Source organism: Leguminivora glycinivorella, chromosome 11 (genome assembly GCF_023078275.1).
Source record: "Leguminivora glycinivorella isolate SPB_JAAS2020 chromosome 11, LegGlyc_1.1, whole genome shotgun sequence".
NCBI classification, from domain to species: Eukaryota; Metazoa; Arthropoda; class Insecta; order Lepidoptera; family Tortricidae; genus Leguminivora; species Leguminivora glycinivorella.
In genome coordinates this window covers 14,991,125-15,018,878 of record NC_062981.1, presented here as the reverse complement: position 1 = coordinate 15,018,878, position 27,754 = coordinate 14,991,125, and the positions used below count along the sequence as shown (strand labels likewise).

Here is a 27,754-nt window from a genome sequence, read left to right as displayed (position 1 = left end):
ATTATCTAATGAAACAGTTGACAACACATTATGAAGAGGAAGAAGACTTAAAAGAAATACCTAATGTAAAACCCCGACACGTCGATTTTATCCATAAAAGTCATGATGAGGAAAATATACTAAAAGATAAGTGTGTTTCGCCGATTTATTCTTGTAGTCAAGAGTTTGAAAACCGTTCTCTGGAACCTAGCGACATAATTTTAAATCAACATAGTGAAGATGAACCGAAAGAAACTAATAAGTGTGATTCGCCAACACACTCTTCTAACGATGTAGACTTGGAAGGAAAAACTTGGAAGGACATACCTATAAAATCCCGTTACATGGATTTTTACTACAAAAATCTAAATGACAGAAAAGAATCAGGTACTGTCGTAGAAGGTTTGGATGAAGCCGATTCAAATTTAATACCTTTACACTACACTTGTCCATACGAAGCTACCGAGACTGTTATTAGTGATGAACTGATTACTGACAAGCCGAAAGATGTATTTAAAAAAAATGTCATCAAATCACGATATATGGATTGGGAAAAAGACCGAACGTCTGAAGTAACGAAAGGTAAAATATTAAAGAAACCTCGTTCAAACCACAGCGGCAGTTAAAATGTAATTAAGTAATATGCCATAGGATTACCTACTTAAGCTCTTGCTCCTGAATCAGCTATTTACGTGCATTATTTGTAATTTAGTTCTATTTATCAAATCTAAATTTAAAAACCAAAATCACCCATTGTCCAAGTTATCGCATTGCACCGTGTGTCACAAATTTTGGAAAAAAACTATTCCTTTCTAGAGCCTGAAATAACACCTAACCTGGACTGGCAAGAGTATCATCGATTAAGCACAATACACAAGTTCCTGGATGATATGCAAGATAATCATCCTTCTATTTGCACTACGGGTGTCATTGGATCGTCGCTGGAAAACCGTGAGCTGAAGGTACGTTTACCCTGATACATAAGGAGAATAATTACAGTGAATCTTGATTAAATGGGATGGCACGTAGCCGCATGCACAAACGCTCACTGCATTTCTGTCGGCGTCTGTCGACGACGTTTGCTATTTGGCCTCACTGGTAGTAATTGCAAATGTCTTCCCACACCTATCAAATGAATCGGCAAAGTTGTATCTGGGCTCGATTCAGCTCGACGCCTAAAAAAGGGGTTAAGGTCTTTTTTAGTTTTTCGTGAAGACCACTGTATAGACATACCTAGTTTGTCTATTGACTATCACTCTCACATTAACAACGAAACTATTCCTTAAATCCTCTGAATACAAATCAATGATTCCAGGCAAGCAAGCATGGTCGCGTGATAAACGATACAACGTCAGGCCGTCGTTTTCGCACTGGGTTACCCTCATCTGACAGAATAATTTTGGTCAGAAACACACTTCGCATAACATGTTTCGCAGAAACACTTTCGGTCGAATGGTAACTTTGCAGAAAACTTAGTTGGGATTATTACTACAACGCATACGACACATTTGGTAGAATATTGTTTTACATAACATTACTTTGGTCGACTTTGATTTAGCATAATTTTATGTACCATAATAATCGTATAGCATACTACTTATTACAAGAGCAGTATTATGACACGCTATCGAAAAATAAATACTGCCCCAGAACAACCGTTAGGTACGACGACCAGCGACTAGCATCCCCAACACATCCGACTCGCCATCAAAAAGCAAATTGAGAAGGACATCTTTATGCCGCCTAAATATTATGCACAAATATTATCTCCGAAAGTTATATTCGACTGGAAGACTATTATGCTCATCAATAATATGCCAACATACGATTCGGTATTATAAAAATCTACGAAATGATTTATGCCAAAAAAGCCAGGCCGTCCTTTTCGCACTATTTGTAAGTGCGATAGGGACGCACCGTTGCGATAAAGTTTATCGAATTAGTGTGCTACACCCGCAGGTTCTGAAAGTGTCCAACAGTAACGTCGGTAACTCCAGTGTGTGGATCGACGCCGGCATTCATGCGCGGGAGTGGATCGCGCCCGCCGTCAACACTTATATGATCAACTACATCGTCAAAAATTTTGATGTGCTGCCCGAGTGCATTACCAACAAGGATTGGTGAGTGTTTCACAAATATTATTTTATAGCAGTGATTTAAGATTCGGAAAGTGTCTAACGCCGTGGCTTGCGTGGGCGATGGTCGCGCGACGGCGATGCAATGCATACGAAATCAAACCTTATCGACATGGAAGTATGAGACGCGACGGCGACGGTCGCGCGATCTATTTGACTAACTAACAAATTGAGCTCTCCTTAAAAAATGGTTGATGTATATTTACCCCCTTATTCATAAACGTACTACAAAGTTACAAAGCCGATAAAGTTCGTTTGTCTCTTTCCAACGTATTAGTGTGATAGAAAAGGACAAACGAACTTTATAGGCTTGATAACTTTAGAGTACGTTTATAAATAAGGGGATTAACAATTTAACATATTAGCACAAACCAGAATACTAATAGATTTTCCACACGCACGTATGAATAAATGTTAAATAATTAAATATTACAGGACATTCTTACACAGATTGACTGAGTCCCACGTTCCACGTTAAGCTCAAGATGGCTTGTGTTACAGGAACTCAGACAACAACATATAAAATATAAATACACATAGATATACATGGAACACATCCATGACGCATTATGAATGCCCTCATAAGTATTTACATTGTTCACGATGTTTTCTTCATATAGCAATAAATTGAATGTAAATTTTCATCTGCTGCGATTCGATTTATTGACGTTGGATTACTGAAAGACATATTTATGTTTGGAATCCTCACCGTTTGATTGATTGAGATACAAAATTTCATTTGTTTTAGGTATTTTCTTCCAGTAATGAATCCAGATGGCTACGAATTTTCTCACACTAACTATCGAATGTGGCGCAAAAACAAGGCGTTCGTCGGCCATGAATGCGTGGGCGTTGATCTTAACCGAAACTTTAGGTATGCATTGCACATATTGCAGTTATAAAAGTTATTTTCTTATTTTACTTGTAATAATCCAGGGTAGAATATTAAATAGCCTAATGTTCTACGTAATAAGGATGTAGCTTCGAAAAGATGTCCATTGCGGCACCTATATATCTCTAAAATTGCCTTACATTGTGTTTATATTCATCAAATGCATATTTTACTTGATCGTCGAACTTTTTGAGATACCTAGTCCAAGCAATTAGCAAACCAATACTCAATAGATCTGCAGGACGATTACACACACCCCCTTATTCATAAACGTACACTAAAGTTATCAAGCCGATAAAGTTCGTTTGTCCCTTTCCGACGTATCGGTGTGATAGAAAGGGACAAACGAACTTTATCGGCTTGATAACTTTATTGAACGTTTATGAATAAGGGGGTAAGTCTATATCCTCCAAGCACACAACTTATTATTGTACTAGATTTATTCTATATTTGATCAAAATGTACAATTATTTTTTAGCTTTGGCTGGGGTGGTAAAGGCTCATCAGATGAACCAAAGAGTCCGTTTTACCATGGTCCTCGTCCATTTTCTGAACCTGAATCAAGAGCTGTAAGAGTAAGTCAATTCAATATTAGTGATTTATATACTACTAGCTTTTGCCCGCGGCTTTACTCGCGTTATATTCAAAAATTTAATCTCTAGCTTAATCAGACAAATATCAATATCACCCTAAGTGAAATAAAAAGTGATTTTCACCACTCCAACTGTTAAGGGCTTACTTTGCTATTCGAAAACAGATAGCAAAATTGCATTTTATCCACAAGAGTGCAAAGTAATTTCATACAATTTTTAACTTGATGCCTTAAGCTGATTGGTAGAATTTACCAATAAATGATGATTTCAATATTGGAATTCGGTTCAATATTGGAATCTTTCGCTTGCTCGGATATCAATATTGGCACGTGCGGTTAAACAACAGCTTTGCCCCCTTGTAAAACAATACATACATACATACATACAATCACGCCTGTTTCCCAGAGGGGTAGGCAGAGATCACGGATTTCCATTTACTACGATCCTGACAAACCACTTTCGCTTCACACACTTTCATAACATTTCTCATACACGCTCGTCGGTTTCGAGTACTTCTGACCTGGCCTCTTTGCAATATTTCCCCGATTTGATCAAGAAAAGTTCGCCTAGGTCTTCCACTACCAACTGACCCTTCCACTCCTTTTTCATATACTTTCTTCGTTAACCTCTCGTATGCTTAGGAGCAGATCTGCTCCATATTGTTTCAACTTTAACATGTAGTTATTATGACTAATATATTAATGACAATTTTTTGACAGACGCATACGAAAGGTTAATCTCCTCTCATCCATCCTCTCTACATGCCCAAACCACCTTAACATACCCATCTCAATCTTTGTCACCACATCTACATCCACTCCACACTTCTCTCTTATCACGCAAAACAATACAAACAACAATACTGTAAAACAATAGTTATTTGTTATACAAGGGGGCAAAGTTGTATTTTAATGCCGAGTGTGGAATTGAAAAACGAGCAAGAGAAAGGATTCTATAGTTGAACCACGAGCGAAGCGAGTGGTTCGAGAATAGAATCCTGAACTTGCGAATTTTTTAACACACGAGAAGTAAAATACATTTGCACCCGAGAGTAACACAAAACTTTTCCCCTGACTATAGCGAGGAAACTACAACGACGCAAAAAATGCGTTTAATCACTGCTTCCAGTAGTTCCACAGGTGGTAAATCATCTTTATTACTAGATTCACCTACTTTTATCAATTTAAAAGCAGTTAATTTGACTTTATTCAAGGTCAAATTAATTTACCCGCTAGTGGATAAAATGCGTTTTTACCCGCTGGTATTGAAGGACAAAACACGTGTTCCGACCTAGTGAGGGGAAAAAAAAGTTTTTGAACCTTTATTCGCGAAAATGCCCAGATAGCGTCAAAAGGCTTATAGAAACTGCGGGAAACAAATACATACTCGATATTGAAGTAGTTTTCACAGCAACAGAAACGCATTATGATAGTAAAATGGAACAAACGTCCGATACCTGTTCGTGTCGGCATCAGACGGCGCGGAGATTATACGGCAAACAGGATTTGCCGCCGACGCTGCACCTGTTTTATGATACGCATTAAATAATTAAATGCGATTGCTGGCTTATTTGCATAGCGATATATTCACACATGGCGAACATATTCGAGCGCGATGTTTACGCTACGTGTATTATCGTGTACACGTCAAAAACTCGTACCTACCTATAGGATCTGTTGCAATATTTTATGTATCATCGACAAAATGTCGCCTAAACACATTATGTCCTTCAAGTTCTACTGTATTTACGTCTTACATTATATAATACGCTGGCACAGCTATACCACAGTATAATAATGAGTACTATCGTACAGTATGGCTAGTCCCGCTCCCCGCTGAAAGCGCCGCCCACCCGCTCTCGGTTATCTCACAGTTACCACATGTCAAAAACGCAAACAGTCGACCTGTCACATCTCATTCATACAAGCATGGTACGCGTTCACCTACACTAGCTTAGACTGTGTGCTAGGAACGCGCCTCTTTTATATGTATATTTTGATCGCCAGTGTCCGAGATGTGGCTATACGTAGGAACATTATGTCATCTTAAAGACCATCTTTTCTGCACTATTTCCCTTCTCTGAAACCGCAAGAGGCTGACAACCTGTCACTGCAATGTCACAATTACGTTTTCATTCAACCCCTTATTTGCCAAGAGTGGCACTGAAACTTGAGTAGGTAGTTTCTTGTGCTCTGCCGACATACAGTTCCCACCTCAGTTAGCCCCTCACTTTTAAAATATTGTATTTCAACGAACAAATGAAACCTTCTTATGCAAATTATTTATCTATTTCAGGATATGTTACAATCATCAGGGATTAACTTTAAAGTATACATAACATTGCACAGCTTCGGAGAAGTTATTTTATTTCCATTCGCTTATCGGGATGAGCTCTGCCCAGACTACGTCCGTTTATTAGAAGGGGCCACTGTGATGTCAAAGGTATGTTAATAATTATATTGGAAACCCTCAGTATATGTACGTACATATTTTCCAAATCTGTTACCTTCCTTGTATTACAGGTATGTGCAGTTGTGTAGTGATCGGTGTTTAGGTTGCGACTCCGCGATACCTTTTGAAATAGTAACATTGATACCATTTTAAGTCCATGTTTAGTTGAGTTTGGGTAATCAAATAAAATGTAGGTATAGGGAATTTTGACCGAGTTGCAACCAAGCCCCGATCACTGATTATGTGAGTTTATTCTTCTAGAAAAGCTTAGCGGTATGGTGACGCATCACGCAACGACTCTTTCTATTCACCCTTTATTCAACTTATCATGACCTTTGACCCTCTTTTTGTATTGTTTTCTGTATCAAAATTGAACACTACGGAAGCTTGACTCACGCCCATGACTAATGTTTGCAAAATTGAGGTTTAAGTTAGTGGTTTGACCAAATCAAACTTTAAAATTAGTGGTTTGGCAATCCTTGAATCAATGAGTCTTTAAACATGCAAGAAGCCTGGGTACATTATGAGTTTATTCATTCCTATGTCCACAGGCGATCTACGCAGCAAACGGCAACATATACAAAGTAGGCATTTCTCGAGACGTCATGTATGGCGCAGCTGGTACCAGCTGCGATTGGAGCTACGGAGAAGCCAAGATCCCCTTCTGCTACCTTCTAGAACTTAGAAGCAAGAAGCACAAGTTCAGATTACCACAGATTGAAATAGAAGAGACAGGCAAAGAAATCCTCAGTTGTGTTATGGCGTTAATGAATTTTGTAGATAATTATGACATAAATGGTAATCTTATAGAAAGCCCGAAAATGTGAATACGTATACATAATTAAATACAGTAAAGTGATTTGTAGTAAGATGACATTTTGAACTTTTACAAATACATTTTTTTTTATATCTTATTTATTTTATCCGAAGTACGTTTCCCGTCAATTAACGAAGAATTCTCTAATTCTTCTATCACTATCCCCAAAGTCCGGTCTCCACACGTTGAATTCCTTCGTCAAAAAGCGATGGGATTTATTTTTTTCACCACCTCAACTGGAAAAGTTTCTCTCCACTCTTCATAGTTACTACCTAAACTGATGAGAAAGTTGCATTTCATCCACAAGAGTGACATTTTTAACTTAATGTTCTAAGCTGGCTGGTAAAATTAACCTTGAAATGATGATCTTCAATCATAAACAACCCATAGTACAGACTATGTAGTGCGAAAAGGGTTTCCTTCGGAAACGTTCGTATTTGTCATGCTAGTTCAGTCAATGTCAGTACATCTTGTATTGAGACTGACTGAAATAGCATGACACGTTCGTACGTTTCCGTAACAATTCGAAGGCAACTCTTTTTGCACTACATCTGTACAAGCTTTGCTTAGTTTGGGGCTAAGTCGATCTGTGTAAGGTGTCCCCCAATATTTTTATATTTTAAACATAAATGTTTAGGTAATAGTTTGATAAAATGATTTACTTATCATGATGTTTTACGTTACTATTGTCCTCGTGTTTGTGTATTGAAAAATATTGTGTCACTCGGTGGCAAAATTTGATTAACCAACGATGGTTGAAATCCTCACAATGTTCAAGATTCCATTTCTCAAACCACTCGCTACGCTCGCGGTTCAATACTGGAATCTTTCGCTTGCTCGGATATCAAGCACGTACGGTTAAACTACAACTTGTAAAGCAGATAAGTAATATTTGCGCACATTCGTCTCCAGAAACTCAGCTCCTGAAATTGTAGGTAAATAAAAAGTTTGCATGTTTTATTTCTTATTCGTACTTTTGCTTAACCTTCACTAACTTATGTCAATCTGTCAAAAATTGTCACTATGACAAAATCACTAAACCATATATCTTTATCAAAATCAATGTATTTGTAAAGAAAAAAACATTGTAACTTTAGGCTCTAAATTTCAGTGATTATTTATAATTGTAAAAGTTTAGTTTATAATCAAAGTGGCGCCTCTTCTTCCTCAAGTATGGGCGGTCAAGTTCACTGATGAGGGTCAAAAATGTTTCGTAAGGTCACTTGACACATGCGGTGGTAAGTCCTCATTTCTGTTGTTATTTTTCATTATTAGGTAATATTTAAATCGCTGCTTGAAATCCGCTCTCTACCAATAACTAGTAACTAGTTGCATTTTTATACACACCGCACTCACAGACCGTGTATAAAGTACTAGCTTTCGCCCGCGGCTTCGCTCGCGTTCAATTTGAAAATTGCGGAATGCTTCATACAAACTTCACCCCCATTTTAGGAAATTGGGGAGTTAGAAAGAGATAAAAAGTAGCCTATGTCACTCTCCATCCTTTCAACTATCCCCACTTAAAAAATCACGTCAATTCGTCGCTTTGTTTTGCCGTGAAAGACCGACAAACAAACAGACACACACATTTTCACATTTATAATATTAGTATGGATAGGTGAACAATACATTAAGGGCCACTTGCGCCACCCGCTTAACTCAAGCTTAGTGGGCTGTCAACTGTCAAATTCCATATAAAACGGCGGGTTAACCTCGGGTTAACCCTCCATTTTCGGTGGCGCAAGTGACACTTAGGCCCACTTGCACCAATCACTTAACCCAGGATTACAGGGCTGTCATTTGTCAAATTCTATATAAAATGGTGGGTTAACCCCTCGGGTTAACCATCCATTTTCGTTGCTACAAGTGGCACTTATGAACATTACCGCATTAAAAAATATTTTAAGCGGGTTACTTACGTATTAAGTCGATATAGCGTTCGACATGTTTCGGTCCAATTTCGAACACAAACATCGAAACATGTCGAACGCTATATACAACGAATACGTGAGTGAACGAACGAACTTAATACGTGAGTGGTTACTCACGTATTAAGTCGATATATATCATAAAATATTTAAATATTTTTTAAATATGTATGAGTCTCACGGGAGTTTTATAGTTAAAATTACCGTATTAAGTTTTTTTTTCTTTTCCGTGCTCGGCTAGGTGAGCAATCAAGATTTCTTACCTTACATAATTATTTTATTTACAAGACAATACTAGATAATTACATCATTTACATTAAATTTTATCAAAAGGTAGTTAATGAAGTAACGAGAACTAAAATAATTTAAAGTGTATTATGTAAGTACAGATGTAGTGCGAAAAGATTTGCCTTCGTATTGTAACGGAGACGTGCGAACGTGTCATGTATATTTCAGTCAGTCTCAGTACAAGATTTTTTTTTTTTTTTTTTTTTTTATAAATGGGCTTACTCTTGACCACAGACTAGCCAAAGGCAAAGACGTGGCCTACGATGGAGTGAGCTCGCCCAGAAGATGCCTGTTCACTCTTGATTTGAAGGTTGCCGGGTTATATGAGCTCGGAAATATAGCGGTAAATAAAAATACCGATTTACTGAACTAGCATGACAAATACGAACGTTTCCGGAAAAACACGAAGGAAACCCTTTTTGCACTACATCTGTAGTTAAGTTTAAGTCTTACAATATTTCTTTTTATTCCTCGTTAATGATAACGGGGTAAATTATTCTAATCATCAAATTAGCTTAAACTAATTATATTACCTACAAAGCTGTTACCTTTGGTAATCTCATTATATCCCGTCGTATTTGTAGCATTGTAGATAATGCTATTTAGCTAGATAACCGATGTATGTTAATGATCAATCGATTTAATTAACCAAGTAAAGTACCTATATATTATGCCCTTTTAGAAATCTAGAGCCACTTATTTATTTCCCCCTAACTTCAGCTTGGCAAACGACATTAGAAAATTAAAAGTGACATTATCGTGGTGTGGTGGTCCTGTTTTCCCACATAACACATGTATATTTACTTTAAAAGGTTGTTGTTGTGTTGTTGTTTTGTTAGTATCACTGCAAAGAAACACTTCAGGAGAATTCCACAGGTTGTCCCGTACAAACGAATTTATTTCGTGTGTTGCGATTTTTTTTAAACGCTGAAAGCAGGCGATAATTTTTCATGCATACTTAATTCTGCACATTGGCAAAAATACACGCCTTTGTACTGTTTTTTACTGTAATTACTGTGTTTTTGTTATTCATTGTAGAATAAAGAATTTACTACTACTACTACTACTACTTCTACTACATATTTACGCGAAAAGATTTGCCTTCGAATTGTTACGGAAACGTACGAACGTGTCATGCTATTTCAGTCAGTCTCAGTACAAGATGTACTGACATTGACTGAACTAGCATGACAAATACGAACGTTTCCGAAGGAAACCCTTTTCACACTACATCTGTACTAGATACTCTTACACCAGCCAATTTGTGTAAAATTCGCGTTTGTACCGGACAACGACTCTTTCATAGAATTCTACCTCATCTTCAGCGCTTGGCATCATCTTTCTAGCAATAAACATATGGAAGGAAGAACGCAGCACAATGGATTTTTTCGTGGACAAGCCGCGGGTTGCCCAAGTCGCATCCATGCTGCATGAGAGAGGCATACCGTTCTCCGTGTCCATCAGGGATGTGGATGAGCTGAAGAGTCGTGAGCAGGGCTCCACGGTCACTGTCAACGTCAGCACCACTGACAAGCCTGGGCAATCGACTAAGGCGCCGTGTAAGCGTTTTGAACACTATACCACAGTATAATAAAGAGTACTATCGTACAGTATGGCCACTCCCGCTCCCCGATGAAAGTGCCGCCCACCCCCTCTCGGTTACCTCACAGTTACGGCCTGTCAAAAACGCGAACAGTCGACCTGTCATATCTCACTCATACAAGCATGGTACGCGTTCACGTACACGAGCTTAGAATGTGTGCTAGGAACGCGCCTCTTTCATATATTTGATCGCCAGTGTCCGAGGTGTGACTATACAGTATCTTCCTGAACGATGATCAAACATTAACACCCTTTTATGATTAGGTCTCCTTGAGCAAATTTTACTATGGGACCAACGCTGAAATCACAAACAAATTAAGCTCTCGTACAAAAAATCAGCTTGACACAGTCAAAATGTAAGAAACAGCCAAATTTTTTTCCTGATTTCGGGTTTACTTGCATAGTAAAGTCGCTCCTGTGTGAGCTAAACGTTAACGGGTTTACCTAAGTGCATTTTCACATTATCCGATCGACCATGCTTCCCGTGCAGTATCGGATGTAGGAGCGATAACCCCATACATATAAGCCGCCATCTTTGATTTTCGCTTTTGAAATCCGTCCGACATCCGATATCGGATCGGATAATGTGAAAACGCACTGAGGATTTGCATTAACGAGCGATTTTTAGGATTTTGATCGGCAAAGCCGATTTCGCGTCGAAAGGTTTGGAAACCCTTATATGTGGACATATTAGTAATTTTTATGAGGACTGTTAAGGTATCAAAATACCGATTCAGTGCTCGACTAATATAATCAAATTCTCCACTACTGAGTAGGTATTACCTATGGTCTAATCAGTCATCGTCTAAGTACTGTCAAGTGACAACCAAGCTTTGCTTAGTTTGGGGCTAAGTTGATATGTGTAAGGTGTCCCCAATATTTATTTATTTATTAATTAATTGGAACCCTAGGCTACTCTACAACCATGTCAAAATGACAAGTAGTAAGAGATTTCTTACAATGTGATTTATGACGTCACTATGACATAGTTCTACAGTGGCCTAGGGTTCCAATTGGTTGACTGTACTTATCGAATAGGACAAATCGAATACTGATAGTAAAAATAATATCGAGATGATGTCATAATAGTGCATTTCATGTAATTATATTAGAGATAACGTGACGCATGATAAGTAAATGACGTCATTAAGATACAGAGTTCATATTTCGTTCGGATTGACCAATTTGAACATGCAGATTACACACTGACTAAATTAGGAGTAGGTACCATACCACCTCATTTTTAGAAAGTGTTAATAAAGGTGAACGACGCAACGCATTTTTAAACCCAAAACAGACAAGTTGCAGGAATCTCAACCTCATATATTTGACCTTAAGTTTAGGTTACATTAAGGGTTTATCTGTAAAAATCCTTTACAGAAAGACCACCCGCCGCTAAATAGATCAGGTACAATAGATAACATTTTACCCTAATTAGCAACAATGTGTCAGGACAGCTATTTAAACAAAAAGAGTCAATATTGTCTCATTTCCACTTCAACAATACTGGAGTGAGGTATATTTTACACCGTTGCATAAAGTCAAGTTGCAGATTCTTCAATACAGTCAATCTACAAGTGTCTGCCATTGGTTGACTGTTGTTTACCCGCGAAAATGGATCTTCCAGGCGAGTGCATGAACTGGAATAGCTACCACGGGCTACGCACTATTTACGGGTTCATGGACGATCTTGCGGCGGCATACCCATTTTTATGCTGTTGCTGTGTCATCGGGAAGACTGCTGAAGGAAGAGACATTAAGGTAGATAATATTGTTCTTTTCTTAATTTCTTTAATTTTATAAATTTTCTCTTTTAAAACCTTGTGTCATCCTATTACTACATCCAAGGACATATAACTCCGTATAGACAGATAAAGTCTAAGAATAAAACGTACTCTGTACCATTCAGAAAAAGGTACGGAGGCCTAGAATGCTCTACACCTTTGGGGTACGCTCAGCTAGATCATAGCTGGGCATTAACTCGTTAATCCGTTAATCGTTAATTAACGAAGTTAACATTTCGATTAACGGATTAACTTTTAAGTTAACTTGAAAAAATGTTAACGGACTCGTTAACTTCCGTTAAATTTCTCCGAGTCCGTTAATCGTTAATCTAGTAGGGCACAGGCGCCATCTGCGCTGCGAAAAACACGTTCTGAACGCTACTATAAAAGCCCGAAGTACGGCAAATCCTAGGTTTTACCGATGTCGCTTGCTTTAGTCCGCAATATTACCTAAAAAAGTATTCTTCACGTGGATTTGCTTTTACTAACTTTGATTCGGTGAATCCAAAGCTTTACCATGGCGACTGTTGTAGTGATAGGGCAGCAAATTCGAGCCCTATTTACGACCATATTCGCTTCCCTAGCCTCTACCGCCCAAAGTGCCACAACAGTCCCGTCACCGCCAGCATCTCTCCTGACACAGCTCTTGGCAGTAGCTCAGGCGATCACTGCCTTCCACGTGCAGCCTAGAGTTCAATAGGCTAGCTGTACTTCGGCCTTTTACAGATATATAATACGTTATAGTGGATACTGATGCAACTAAATATTTAAAGAAAAGTTATTTTTTTTCACGTGTTAACGGATTAACGATTAACTTTAACTTACGTTAAATTTGTCAAAATGAATCGCTTTAACGATTAACGAAGTTAACTTTTTTAGTAACGGATTAGCGATTAACGAAGTTAACTATTTGATTAACGGTGCCCAGCTATGAGCTAGATGGTGCTAATATTAATATTTGACATTTTAAAACATATCATATGACATATCATATGTAATATAATCAATGAATGCATCTTTCAATTAAATATTCGAAATTATAACTAGACTGAAATTGTAATAATCTTAATTTAATTGCTGTTAAATAATTTTATTGATGAACGTGTAATATTTATAATATTATTGATAAAATGTCTATGTCTATGTCTATGTCATATCAAGCTAAGAATATGGGCCAAATTGTCAAAAATGAGGTTCAAAAGTTTTAAACCTGTGTGAAAAGATGGCAGTCTATGCACTGTGATTACACATTTTACTTCGACAGTAATTCTCTATAATACTCAATCCTCTTTGCTATATCCTAAAGTATATTAAATTAGGAGAGCTTCTATGTAAATATAAGACAGGCATTTATTTAATTACATACCCTCTATAAATAAATAAGTAGGTAATTCACTTTATACTTATGCATTTTCTCAAATAAAAGCATCGTTATATTTACATGGTCGATATTATCTTTATCGCATAAAGAGTCTAGCAATATATTCGCATCGCGACTATTTATCTAGTTACCATTATATACAGTTGTTAATAATAGCCAGTTTACTATCTAAACACCAAGGATAATGAGTTTAAAGAACTCTAACAGGAAAATAATAAATTGCAGTTTATATGCGTACAGAAATTTAACAGTAATGAGTAGATATTAAGGTATAACCGTTTAAGTAAACGGATTTCGAGTATCGTTTGAATATGGTACCTATTATGACACACCCGCCAAAATCTACTTATTACACTTATTGTCAATAATTCCTTCCACGTTACGCTCTATAATTTATATTCAAGCTTTAAAACAGTGGTGGGCAAAGGACGGCCCGCGAAAGAATTGTATCCGGCCCGCCACCGGTCGTTCGGTCAAAATAGTGTGTTATATGGCCAGCACTGTAGTAACAATACACAATCTGACCCGCCTCTAAAAATTCTTATTACTTTGGCCCCCAATAAAAAGTTTGCCTATATGCTTTAAAATATGACCTACGGATTTTAATCTCCTATCCGTAAAAGCCATCCAGTAAAGTATATGTTGTATAAAAAAAATCTTACCATTTCGATTTTAGCTCCTGAAGATATCAAATGGCAATCCAGACAACAAATGTGTTTGGGTGGACGGTGGAATCCACGCGCGCGAGTGGGTCAGTGTCGCCGTGACTACCTACATCGCCAATGAAATCGTTCGTAATTTCCACGCCATGCCTGAATGCATCACCAATAAAGACTGGTAGGTTTCCATTTAGCACATAATTGTCGCGAGAATATGTCGCCGCGAGATAGACTAATTACCCGTCCTTATGTCATTAATACAGTTAGAAAAAGATGTGTGATCTACCTCGCGGCGACATACTCTCGTGACAGTCATGTGCAACACTAAAAAATACTCAGACGGAGACAAAGCCACCGATTCCAAAGTCCTGCGAGCGGATCAGTGTCTACATCGCCAACTATAGGTACGTATCTTTTACATTGTGCCCGATAGCGTCACCGACAGGGACTGGTAGGTTTCCAGCAATACTTAAAGTCAAACATTAAGCATCTAGGTTAGGGTTTCTGCTCGAGAGTCTCGAACTCGAGACTTCTCGAGAATTTCGGCTTCATTCGAGACGAGAAAAAAATGACAGGTGCTCGAGACGTCTCGAGGCCCGAATGTAAAGTACGACCTGAAGTGAAATGCAACTTTTTACCATCTGCCAGGTCTCATCGCGAGGCGGTGGGGACGGTGTCGAACGGCGGCCATAAATTATAACGAGATAAAGCGATCTAACCTCTCATTCCAACGTAAGCTGGCAGCGACTTTGGCTAGTTTTGACAGCCTCGTGTTAGGTATTTAAAAGCAATTCGTCATTACGAAAAAGTCAGCGCGTTTATGTATCTTGGGTCATTGATAACCTGCGAAGAGTGCTATGGCTAACTTCGACAAGATTTGGAAGAACAGAGGAATCCGACGTCAAAATAAAGTGCGATTATTTTGATCTCTTGTCTTCTCGATAATCTCGATATTTATGTATGGTGCCGAAACTTGGACCCTGAAAAGTTTTGATGTGCCTAAGATTGACGCTATTGAGATGTGGTGCTGGCGAAGACTGCTACGAGTATAACTTGAAAAGCTAGAAGAACTAACAAACATCTCTATTTTGCAAGAACTGAATATCACCACACGGCTCTCTAAAATATGCCAAGAGCGACCCTCAGATTTTTCGGACACATTATGAGAGCACCAATGCATAATATGGCGAATTAATGGTAAACATTCTTGGGGTGGGGCTCGTAAGAGATGGTCTGACTGTGTGAAGAAATCGTGTGGCGACATCGTATACTGTGCAGTCCACATGGCTTATGACCGCGTTCAATGGAGACACGCTACTTGTGGTCGCGATTCTCGGCAATGAGGCAACGAGCAAGAAGAAGTTATTTTAAACGTTTAATTTCAATGACATTATGATTTAATACATGACATTTTAATTTACTTAACCCGTGCACAGGCGGGGAAGTTAAAGGATTAGGTATTATTTTCAAGACTATAATTGTAGTTTTCTTGTTAAAATTTGATTTATGTTTATTTCAAAGAAGATTTTTATTGCTCTTACGCATTTTTTATAATAGTTTGGTGCAATAAAAACTAATAATCATATTGTTGTTTATTATTTTATCAAAATTTTACCATTTATAAAAAAAGACTCGAGACTCGAGAAGACTCGAGACTTTGGGCTCGAGATTTCTCGAAACTCGAGACTTCTAACAGGTCGAGAAATCAGAAACCCTAATCTAGGTATAGTCAGAGACAAATACCTACATCCACGAACTTGTGTGTGTCAAATTTAATGTGATCATGTTACATCGCCAATGAAATTGTCCGCAACTTCCACACAGTATGCCTGACAGCGTCACCAGTAAAGACTGGTAGGTTTAGGTTGCCAGTACCTAATATTTAGAACTCGGGCAATAAGCAATATAAGCATCTAAGCAGATTTCTACGCCTGCAGCCTTGTGTCTTCCGTAAACCGTAAGTTACCTGAAAATAATTCTAAAAGAGTCTAGATAGACTGATTTCCTGCTGGTTACATCTCTGTTAATGACTTAATGTTCTACTATGTTTGTAAATAAAAGTGTTAGTAAAAATAGTGTTTGTTTTAGGTATATACTTGCAGTAATGAACCCTGACGGTTACGTTTATACGCACACCACGGATCGAATGTGGCGCAAAAACAGAGCGAAATATGGACAGTGTGTGGGAGTAGACCTAAATAGGAACTTCAGGTATGTACCTAATCCATACTAATATTATAAATGGGAAAGTGTGTGTGTCTGTTTGTTTGTCCGTCTTTCACGGCCAAACGGAGCGACGAATTGAAGTGACTTTTTTAGTGGAGATAGTTGAAGGAATGGAGAGTGACATAGACTACTTTATGTCTCTTTCTAAAGCGTGCGAAGCCGCTTGCAAAAGTTAGTATCTAATAAAAGTAATAACCCACAGACACACTTAACGGGGGGCATGGAAAGTATCGAGGAAAGTATGCGGTCTATGACAAGTAAGGTGGCCAAAAGTGTGTGATTCAGGTACTTATAATATACTCGACAAGCTCACATACTCGACGAGCAGCGAGGGAAGTAGGTAGAGTCATAGTGTGGCCGCGCTACTCGTCATGCCGCTCGTTATGTTCCTCGTCATGCCCACCGCTCCCTATTTTGTCGGTTTTTTGGCGTGAGTCAAAAGACCGGCAACAACCTAGTGCGATAATTGCGCAAGTAGGGTAGTGTGTGGCCGGAGAGGACAACATCGTCGCAACGCGAAGAGCAGCGCAAGGAGCAGCACGAGGGACAGCGCGAGGAGCATAGTGTAGCAGAGGTATTAGAAGTAGATATCTTCGAAATTTTGTAAGGCACAGTACAGTCGGAAGAAAACTGGTTTAAGATTAGTACTTAAGTTTTTACAAAAATCTGCGCGAACTTTCGCCGCTCAATCTGTACACTATTGGGTTCTTTACTTAACCAAATCTTCTCGAGGCTGAGACGTAGGGTTAGTGCCGGCGTAGCTTTATTTGACGTTCATATACGCATTATAATATGCCTACTTGAAAAATAAATATATTTCTATAAATAATATTTTATGAGAAGTTTTTGACTTTTTTACCTTTTGGAATGCGTGGTTAAAATATTTCGGTTTCCTCGTTGTTAAATCCTGTCTATAGGGTAAATTTCCAGTAGCTGACCCCTTTCTAATAAATGGGTACATAGCCGAATGGCACAAACGTTCTCGAAACGAAACGCTCGTAGATATCTATCTCTATCGCTCTTGCGCATTGGCGCGACAGAGCCAGACTACCTTTCGCGGCGTTTCGTTTTCGTTTCGCGTCGCAGTAATGCCGTTCGCCACCTTGTACTAAAATTGAACTTTGTATAATAGTAATCTGAATTAATTTCAGGATAACGTGACCAGTTACTAAGAGTTGGCCAGTAATAAAAGTTTTATGTAAAGTGAACTCTGTTTGTACTTAGATAAAAGAATTCTTTTTCAGTATTCAGTGGCAAGTTATTGGACACTGGTTAGTAACTGGCAATTTACCTATTACGTTTATTTCAACAGCTACGGCTGGGGAGAGTCAGGGGAAGACGGCTCTTCTGAAGACCCTGGCAGCATATTCTACCGAGGACCGAAGGCTTTCTCAGAGGCCGAAACTGCGGCAGTACAGGTAATAATAATAGATTGTAACTCGTGAAAGCCGAGAAGGACAAGTCCAGTAAGTACCTAGACTTGGCTTACGAGATAACCGCCGTGTGGGATGTTGATTCGACGGTCATTGTCCCGATAGTCGTTTCAGCGAACGGTCTCATAGCGAAGAGTCTCGACCAACATCTCGAGAGACTCTCGCTAGGTGGTTGGATCAAGGGTCAGATGCAGAAGGCGGTGATCTTGGACACGGCGCGGATAGTCCGACGGTTCCTCTCTCTGCAGCCCTAACCACCGGCAGCTTGGGCCATGCCCCGCTGCTGGCGGCACCCTAGGTTAGGTTTTTTATAATGTGTTTATATATTTTGTATTGTTTTGTATGTGGTTTTGTATTTTACTTTTATAATCATGGAAAAAATGGGTCAGTTACAATTGTCCCGCAGTCGAGATTTGCCCCGCTGTACCTTAAACCACATGACATGTATTTTAAAAATTGCACTAGTCATATCCATATTAATATTTAAATCGCTACCTGAAATCCGCTCTCTATTGATTAGTGTGCTCACTTGTTTGTAACCTCAATAGTCCGCTATGTTTCTACCTAAAATCGCATGCGAGTTATTGTACCGTCTAAAGGAGCCCTTAACCTTAAGTACCTAAGCTGTTTGGACAATACCACGGACATATTCAATTAGCAATAAGTTATTGCCTATGCCTTACCTAATCACAACAATGGCGACCGGTCTGGTGTAGTTGGTAGTGACCCTGCCTGCTAAGCCGCGGTGCCGGGTTCGAATCCCGGTAAGGGCATTTATTTGTGTGATGAACACAGATATATGTTCCCGAGTCATGGATGTTTTCTATGTATTTATCTATATAAGTATGTATATCGTCGCCTAGCACCGATAGTACAGGCTTTGCTTAGTTTGGGGCTAGGAGTAGTGATCATATAAACATTATGTAAATCGATCAGTAAGCAATATTTCACTATTTTCAGAAAGCGATACTCGAGTCACAAGCAGAGTTCAAGGCGTTCCTCTCGTTTCATAGCTACGGAGAAGTGATTATTTTCCCATGGGGCTACACCAGCGACCCCTGCCCGGCCTATGTGGAACTACTGGAGGGAGGCACTGTTATGGCTAGGGTAAGTTAAAAGTCACGGTCTATATTCACGAGGCAAGTTGTCTCTCGCATTCCGACGCTGTTTAAATCATCTGTCAAGATATACGAGGCCTTATGATGATGATTATTTTAAAAGTATTCATTTTTACCTTTTCCTATCGTTACTGACGTAACTTAAGCTGCAGGTAACACTTCAAAATCATTCCAATCTCAACATTGCAAATATTTTGATCAGGAAAAATATGAGTCCATTAGATTATCATTTTGGCCTTCCCAATTTGTTTTCAATCCAACAATTACTTATTTTCTATTTCAAGTGCTACCTATGTATTTATATTGTCAGTCACAAGTAACGAAGAAGTCAGGGCTGTTGTTTACAACTTGATCTGATAGATAGATAGGTTTCTTCTTTGCTCACCCGCAAAAGATTTACGTCTATTTATATTTATACTAGCTGCCCGGCGTACTTCGTATCGCCTTATACTTGGAAGCGCAAAACATGGGGCAAGGCAAAGAAGTGACCATTTTTACTTGACACAATTAAGTAGCTACATCATTAATTACATTATAGCGTACCTATTTAATATACACATACCCATAGCTGGGCATTAACTCGTTAATCCGTTAATCGTTAATTAACGAAGTTAACATTTAGATTAACGGATTAACTTTTAAGTTAACTCTAAAAAATGTTAACGGACTCGTTAACTTCCGTTAAATTTCTCCGAGTCCGTTAATCGTTAATTTAGCAGGGCAGCGCCGCGAAAAACACGCTACTGTAAAAGTCCGAAGTACGGAAAATCCTAGGATTTAACCGGTAAATCCCAGCTTTTACCGATTTTGATCGCCAAAAGCCCAAATATTACCTAAAGAATTGTTGTTCACATGGGTTCGCTTTTACCAACGTTGATTCGATGAATCCTAAGTTTTACCATGGCAACTGTTCTAGATTATACTGTGGTTCTAGTGACAGGGCAGCAAATTCGAGCCCAATTTAAGACCACATTCTCTTCCCTAGCTTCTACCCGGCTTCCGCCTGCTGTGATCTTGCAGCTCTCCTGACACAGTTCTTGGCAGTAGCTCAGGCAATCACTGCCTTCCACATGTAGCCTAGAGTTCAATAGGCTTGCTGTAATTCGGGCTTTTACAGTAATATAATACATTATAGTGGATTACTGATACAACTAAATATATACCTACAGTAAAAATATTTTTTTGTCACGCGTTAACGGATTATCGATTAACTTTAACTTACGTTAAATTTGTTGAAATGTATCGCATTAACGAAGTTAACTTTTTTAGTAACGGATTAACGATTATCGAAGTTAAATATTTGATTAACGGTGCCCGGCTATGCACATACCTATTGAAGAGATAAGATGACTTACCTTTTTCCTCTTGTGGCAATCATCCGGTTATTGCGTTGTTTTAGTTACTAACTGTAATACTTTAAATTGCTTTTGAAATCAATTTGGAGTTTTTTTACCATTCATTTAAAATACACCATTTAAGCTAGTTTATTCCAACTACAAAAATATACTATTTTTATTTTATCTCAAAACACAAATAGTACGTTGCTTCTGGAAAGTTATGTTGTATGAAAATATTGGCATAATTAATGGAAGATTTTTTTTGATTGGGATATGTACATTATAGGCCGAAGTTATTTTTCATCAACCCTCCCCATCTCTCCCCCCTCTGCGTCACCCCTCTTCCTCCCCCTTAAATAGCCGAAAATGCGGTTTTTCGCGATTTCTAACAAAACAGTTGAAGATACAGAAAAAGCGTGTAGAAACAAAGTAATCCTTAATAAATTTACTACAAATCATTCATTGAAACTTTGGTTCTAGCACTTACAGTTTTCGCGTGATCCATCACGAAAGTTGGTCCTTTGCTGCAATTTTCTTTAGTGAATGTTAAGTTTTCTCCCAAATTGCTTTTCAAATGAATTTCAAGGGGAAAAATCACTACCATGGGTGGAACTTGAACTCACGGCTTCTGGATTGAAACTCTAGGGCTCTACCAACAGCTACCAAAAGCTCATCCCCAGTCATCGATATACTATTTGGATCAATGGTACTCCTAGCGACTACTACTGTGAAAATATTACGTCTTAAATAGTTATTGGAATTCCAAGACATATTGGAAATTCCACTCATGGTAGTGATTTTTCCCCCTTAATTTTATTTTAGTCATGTGTTACAATATTTTAGTCATATCAAACAAATTTCGACGATTTCGTAAGCATTTGGGCGAAAACTTAACATTCAATAAAGAAAATTCATTTGTTAGTCGTATACCTCGAAATCAAAAAATCCTAGTAGCTTTTCACCTATTCGCGTTTTGCCGCGATAGCGTATTTTGTTGTAGCGTTTAATATCGATGGTATATTTTGTTACTCGCATATATTTTTAGTAGATTATTACAACAGTAGCAAATTTTGATGTAGCATATTATCAATAGCCTATTTAGTTAACCGCGTAAAATTTCAATAGATTTTTACAACAATAGCAGATTTTTATGTAGCATTTATCACTAATAGCCTCTTTAGTTAGCCGCAAATATTTTTAGTCGCATTTTACCTGGGTCGCATATTGTATTAACAGTTTTGGAAACAGGCTTTATCACTGGGATATAATACGTGGTCAAATGGACATATATCAACATCATCATTTGCATTCTGTGACAGACAGCAAATTGTGTCTTTTATTTTTTTAGTAATATCAGTGATATTCACAACGAGGTTATATAACCAGGAGAAAAACTACAAATGCGAAATATAATAATAAATAATAATAAATATTATAGGACATTGTTACACAGATTGACTAAGTCCCACGGTAAGCTCAAGAAGGCTTGTGTTGCAGGTACTCAGACAACGATATATACACCGTGTTTCACTTAACACTAAAAACCTGAAAACAGTTTGTTCAGAATCGAGAGTAGAATCGATTCAGCTATATCTTGATGGGGGTAATATTTTTATTTAAATTTGTATTATTAGTTATTTTTTACGTGCCTATTCTATTGTACTCGTAAGACAACATTGTGTATATCGCATTGCTAGAGGTTGTTTACCTTTTTCAGTATTTAGGGGTATTAATACTGGCTGGTTACTTGGACGATTATTTTTTCGCTACGAGTTTGACGTTGTTTGTCAGTTTAATCTTAATGTTTATCATAAGTCATAACAAATTGAACTCGTACCTAATTACAACCTTGTCATTTTAAACATTGGGTTTAAATTAGATTACCTGTCCAATTTGAAGTTTACTGTGACAAAGCTTTAAAGTGTTTTACGGTGACATATTAGCTGTCTATTGGTAAACCTTATGTCGTTGCAGTAACGTACACAAATAAATAGTTTTGTGGTTTATGGTGGAAGTTAGCAATTATTTTATTGAGTGTAGAGCCACAGAATATATAATAGTACAAGTACAGAAGGCTCACTCCTTTGATATTCACAAAATGCCGCCATTCTAAATTCTTACCTACATTAACAAACGGACCGCACGCAAGCAGCCGACATTGAATTCTATTGCGCCGCGCGAAGGTCGTCGCCACTGAATGGGCCGCGAACTCGCGGCCGCCGGCATGTACTTGTAGCGCGGCGATAGGATCGCGGAGTGAGCCGCCCCTGGTAGAGCTAAAAGTCAAGTAGAGCTGTACAAAAAATTAAAAATTCAATTAAAAAAAAAGCAACCATCAGATTAAAAGATGAATACTCTAGATGAGTTTAAAAAAATAAAAATCAATTGGGGTGTCTGAGGTTTTGAGTGTTACCGGAAACACCGTGTATAATATATAAATACTTATATACATAGAAAACATCCATGACTCAGGAACAAATATCTGTGCTCATCACACAAATAAATGCCCTTACCGGGATTCGAACCCGGGACCGCGGCGTAGCAGGCAGGGTCACTACCGACTGCGCCAGACCGGTCGTCCGATTTACAAAACAAAACTATTGAGGAAAAGTGCTTGAAGGAAATATCACGATATCTAATAACGCATTACAAACAAATATCTATCGAGGTGAAAAGCGACTACAGTGAAGAAAGGCAGGGAAGTAAATATACTATGAATTTTATACACCATTGTAATTAGCGACCAAAAATCATACTACAAGAAAAAAATCGGTTCAGAAATTTTGAGATCGCGGCGAAAAGCGAATAGGTGAAAAGCTACAAGGATTTTTTGATTTCGAGGTATATGACTAACAAATGAGAAAATTGCAGCAAAGGACCAACTTTCGTGACGGATCACGCGAAAACTATAAGTGCTAGAACCAAAGTGTTAATGAATGATTTGTAGTAAATTTATTAAGGATTACTTCGTTCCTACGCGCTTTTTCTGTATCTTCAACAGTTTTGTCAGAAATCGAGAAAAACCGCATTTTCGGCACTTTAAGGGAGGGTAGAGGGGTGACGCAGAGGGGGGAGGAGTGGGGAGGGTTGATGAAAAATAACTTCAGTCTATAACGTACATATTTCAATTAAAAAAAACCTTCCATTAATTATGCCGTAATTTTAGCTAATTTCCCCCTACTAAAATCACAGCAATGACAGTTGACAACGTCTAACAGATTTTTTTTCTGTTATGACAGCTCATTCTCATTCATTTCATTTCAAGCAATATTTTTTAGCCGCATTACCTGGCCGCTACATATTAAGGTGGATGATACACTGGCTCCGGTTGTGCGATGCGAATCGGAGCCAGTGTGACATCCACCTAATCAACTACTTGTTGCACGATTAGAGTGAGATGGAGCAATAGGTAGAGAAGGAGAAACATGTATTGCCTCACTCTATCGCTCTATCTCACTCTAATCGAGCAACCGATCGCCATGTGTGTAGAGATCTTGAGGATTGTGATCGTTTCGGTTTCCTTCGCCTAAGTTTTGCACGGAGCGAATGTAACTATTTATTTGCGATGGTACCGGTTCATCACTACTTTTGTGAAGTATAAAATTAATAGCTGTAACAAACTGTCAGATTTAGTTCGAGTCGGACAGCGGATTTAATTCGCTCCGAACCATATCCGGCCGTCTGTAGAGCACGCGGACCAAATCCGACCGGTCCGGCCCGAACCAAATCTAACCGTCTGTTACAGCTATTAGAGAAAATTTATAAATCTGGCAAGCAATTTGACAATGACAACTTCATAGACTACTAAAATAGCTGTAACAGACGTGTGCGTTCCGATTTAGTATTATTTCTTATTTCTTTAACGGAATAATTACTAATTTTCACATTATTTTGCCATTCCTTATTTCTTTAACGGAATAATTACTAATTTTCACATTATTTTGCCAAGATAAATTAATAAAATCACAATGCGTTTGGAACGCATCCGTCATTAATGTAAGTTTGGAACGCACCTGTCATTAACGTCACGTCATTGTCAAGTTGTCAGGTAGGAACAATTTGTATGGGAAAAAAGAATCACTGTTTTCTAATTATCATCACAATATTTACGTGTTTTTACACTGCCTAAACCTTCTGCGGTCTAATACAAACATTTCAATACCAAAATTACGTAAATCGGTCCAGCCGTTCTCGAGTTTATAGGTAACTAACAAACGCATTTCATTTTTATATATATAGATGCTCTATTTAATAGCTGTAAGCCTGATGTTTCATTTTTAAAAACAAACCTATCCTCAGGCCATACACGGCGTAAACGGGCGTACTTACAAAGTAGGAAGCACAAAAGACATCATGTACTACTCCGCCGGTACCAGTGTCGACTGGAGCTACGGTGTAGCCAACATTCCCTATTCCTACATGATCGAGCTGCCCAGTAAGCAACACCGATTCCTCCTACCCAAGGAACAGATCATCCCAACAGCGAAAGAAGTATTTTGTGGACTGACTGAGTTGATGCAGTTCGTAGACAAGAGAAATAAATCGACGTCGGTCTGTTGTGTTTCTTCTAAGTTATAGCACTGGTGTTTTTTTTTTGTAGCGGAAATAATTGAGAGTATAACCCATTTTATTGTTTGGAGTTAGATGATACGAATTTGCATAGTGAGATTTGGATTAAACCAATCTGCTTTTTAGTATTTATTTTACTGGTATATATTTTAATCACACTGTCGGAAGTAACTCATTCAAAAATGCTTATTAGTCTTATTAAATTAGGTTGATTTTATATTTTACATGTAGATACAGTGAAATAAAACTTTTGTAAATTACGTTTATAATCAATGGGCTGAACCCAGTAATGTCGTCAGAAACGCATTTTATACTAAATATTTATAAGATTTAATAAATGATAGTAAAATACATGAACAACATTTGTCTTTAATTTTTCTCAAACGACGCGTCTGAAATAAACTAAACCTTGTTTTACTAACCCTCGATCGTTATTTTCATCATAAAACGGTCCTTTTGCAATTCAAGTGCATTTAATTTTTGTTACATATGAATTGTCCATAAAATACAGGATGTTTCAATGAACGTAATACAAAATAAGTGATTCCGGCTCTATTAACGACGAAGAATATAATGCACGTATCCAGGTCTTAAAATTCTTCGTAATTAAATTTTGCAAATTTTCTAAAAAAATAAATCCAATTCTTGATGTGTGGTCATGGTCACTCATTGTGACGTCATGGCATGACGTCAGTTGTAGGTGTCTTATGTGTCGCTTAACTTCAAAACTGGGTAAATCCATTCTGCTATAAGGTTGATTATCTTTTAGGTCATATTATATTTTTTATATATTCAACCTTAAAGCAGAATGGATTTACCGGTTTGAAGTTAAGCGACACTTATCCAAGGTAATTATTGTGACAGGTAACATGTCAGAATGCATTTTATTCATATAGTGTCAGTCTAGATAAACAAAAAGGTGAGTTTATACTACAAAACCAGGTTCGAACTATTTTCTCTTAACAACCTGGGTAGGGTAACCATGTTGTGACCAAAATAACAGGATTTAGGAAAACAATGATAGTATTGATTATTAACTAGTTTAACAACACGCGACCTTTGAAAAACATGTTTTGTATACGGTCATTGAAACACCCTGTATAGTGATCCAAGCGATGAATTCTCGTTGCGGTCGGAATAATAATAGGTCCGGTCCAAAACAGTATTTGCCTCTCGCTGCCATCGAAATTCGCTGGAATTATTTATCAAAAACTCAATTACGCCACTTAATTAAGTAAACAATGAAAATTTCAATAACTTTATTTACACATTTTTGCATTATCTTATAATACAGTCAACAATTTCGTTAAACATTACAATTGAAGTTCACATTCATTTATCTAACGTAAAACACCATCTATCGACAGTAATCTCTATATTTAGCCACCGTTAACATCTATTACTTGTCCACACACTTATCACTCCGGACGGTTAGCGAGCCGAACACTAAAGTCTTCCTGTATTTGTCACTAGTCCTTAGATAAAAATTGTCTAATACGGACGCCACACATCAACGGGTCTCCGTTCGGAAGTGGTCAATGCTTTGCTGCGCGTTCTGACTCCTTGCTCCGTCCACTCTGGTGAAGCGGGTCGCTTTTTTCCGCTGGTTGGGGAAGAGTTAGCTTCTTCCTCTCTGTCTGGACTGGAATTTGAGTCTTCTTGAGGGGGTGGGGGTCTGAGCCACCAATCGTAGCCGCCGTAAAGTTGTGAGTAAAGCCACGCGGGCGGGGTTGGTAATAGAGGGGAGTTTAGGAAGAGTTGTGCGGCTAACGCGCTGTGGAACAGGCTGGAAGGTGCTGGTAGTGGTTGGAGGGGTTTCCTGGTTCTGGTGACGGAGGTGAAGGCTCCTGGACGGTCGTCGGGCGGCGGGCTGACGGAGGCGGTGACGGAGATGTCGTCGCTCTGCGGGGAGCTGGGCCGCGAGGTGGCGGGGCTTGTTGTGCTGTGCGCGTGCACAGCTGTTGGGTTCTCCGACGTCACATCTGTGAAAGACAATTCACTTTAATACTAGTGTTATAAGAAATGAAGGTAAAAGGGGGGATAATAGTGTCGCTCGGTGGAAAGAACTTTGGGTTTGTGTAGCTCAATCCAGTGATTCGTTTCCGTGGTAAGCAAGTGTATATGGCGATTTTTAATTGGGGCTATGTGTTCCTTCACCCTTTTTTGAACGCTGCGCTTTGTTTGGCCAAAATACTCACTTCCACAACCGCAATCTATCTTGTAGCCACCAGGATTTTGGTACGGAATGGCATCCTTAGGACTGCGTAAGAGACTTGCTACTTTAGATAACGGTGTGTATACAATAAGAGTTTTGAATGATTCACGTTTATTTTCATTAGACTTATATTGACCGGGATATAGACCGTGATTACCTTTTTGCTCGACAAAAATCAAAAAGGTAATCACGGTCTATATCCCGGTCAATATAAGTCTAATGGTGTGTATACAGTCTTAATGGAGACTTTTCTTAGTACTGATCCAACTTTATCCGTTATCCATTTCACATACGGCAAAAAGGCTTGTTGCCTGTCAACCTGCGGATGTCTCTCCCCCTTCCTAGTC

At 38.4% G+C, this 27,754-nt stretch overlaps 2 protein-coding genes across 2 annotated transcripts in view; one reads left to right on the top strand and one right to left on the bottom strand.

Moving 5' to 3' along the window:
• Nucleotides 1–412: 412 nt before the first annotated feature.
• On the top strand, nucleotides 413–25,498 carry LOC125231359. The gene is made up of 14 exons (XM_048136805.1): nucleotides 413–561; nucleotides 796–941; nucleotides 1,939–2,099; nucleotides 2,863–2,988; nucleotides 3,485–3,581; nucleotides 5,895–6,041; nucleotides 6,602–6,863; nucleotides 10,409–10,642; nucleotides 12,238–12,446; nucleotides 14,527–14,687; nucleotides 16,598–16,720; nucleotides 18,048–18,153; nucleotides 19,129–19,275; nucleotides 24,923–25,498. Exons 1-14 carry the CDS (start codon nucleotides 522–524, stop codon nucleotides 25,199–25,201), a joined length of 2,238 nt encoding a protein of 745 aa, XP_047992762.1. The 5' UTR covers nucleotides 413–521; the 3' UTR covers nucleotides 25,202–25,498.
• A 944-nt stretch (nucleotides 25,499–26,442) lies between these two features.
• Nucleotides 26,443–27,754, bottom strand: part of LOC125230986 (runt-related transcription factor 1-like) — a 68,252-nt gene continuing 66,940 nt past the window's right edge. The window contains exon 6 of the mRNA XM_048136308.1: nucleotides 26,443–27,174. Within this exon, the coding sequence (XP_047992265.1) occupies nucleotides 26,684–27,174 (491 nt within the window). The 3' untranslated portion in view covers nucleotides 26,443–26,683. The remainder of the gene's footprint in view (nucleotides 27,175–27,754) is intronic.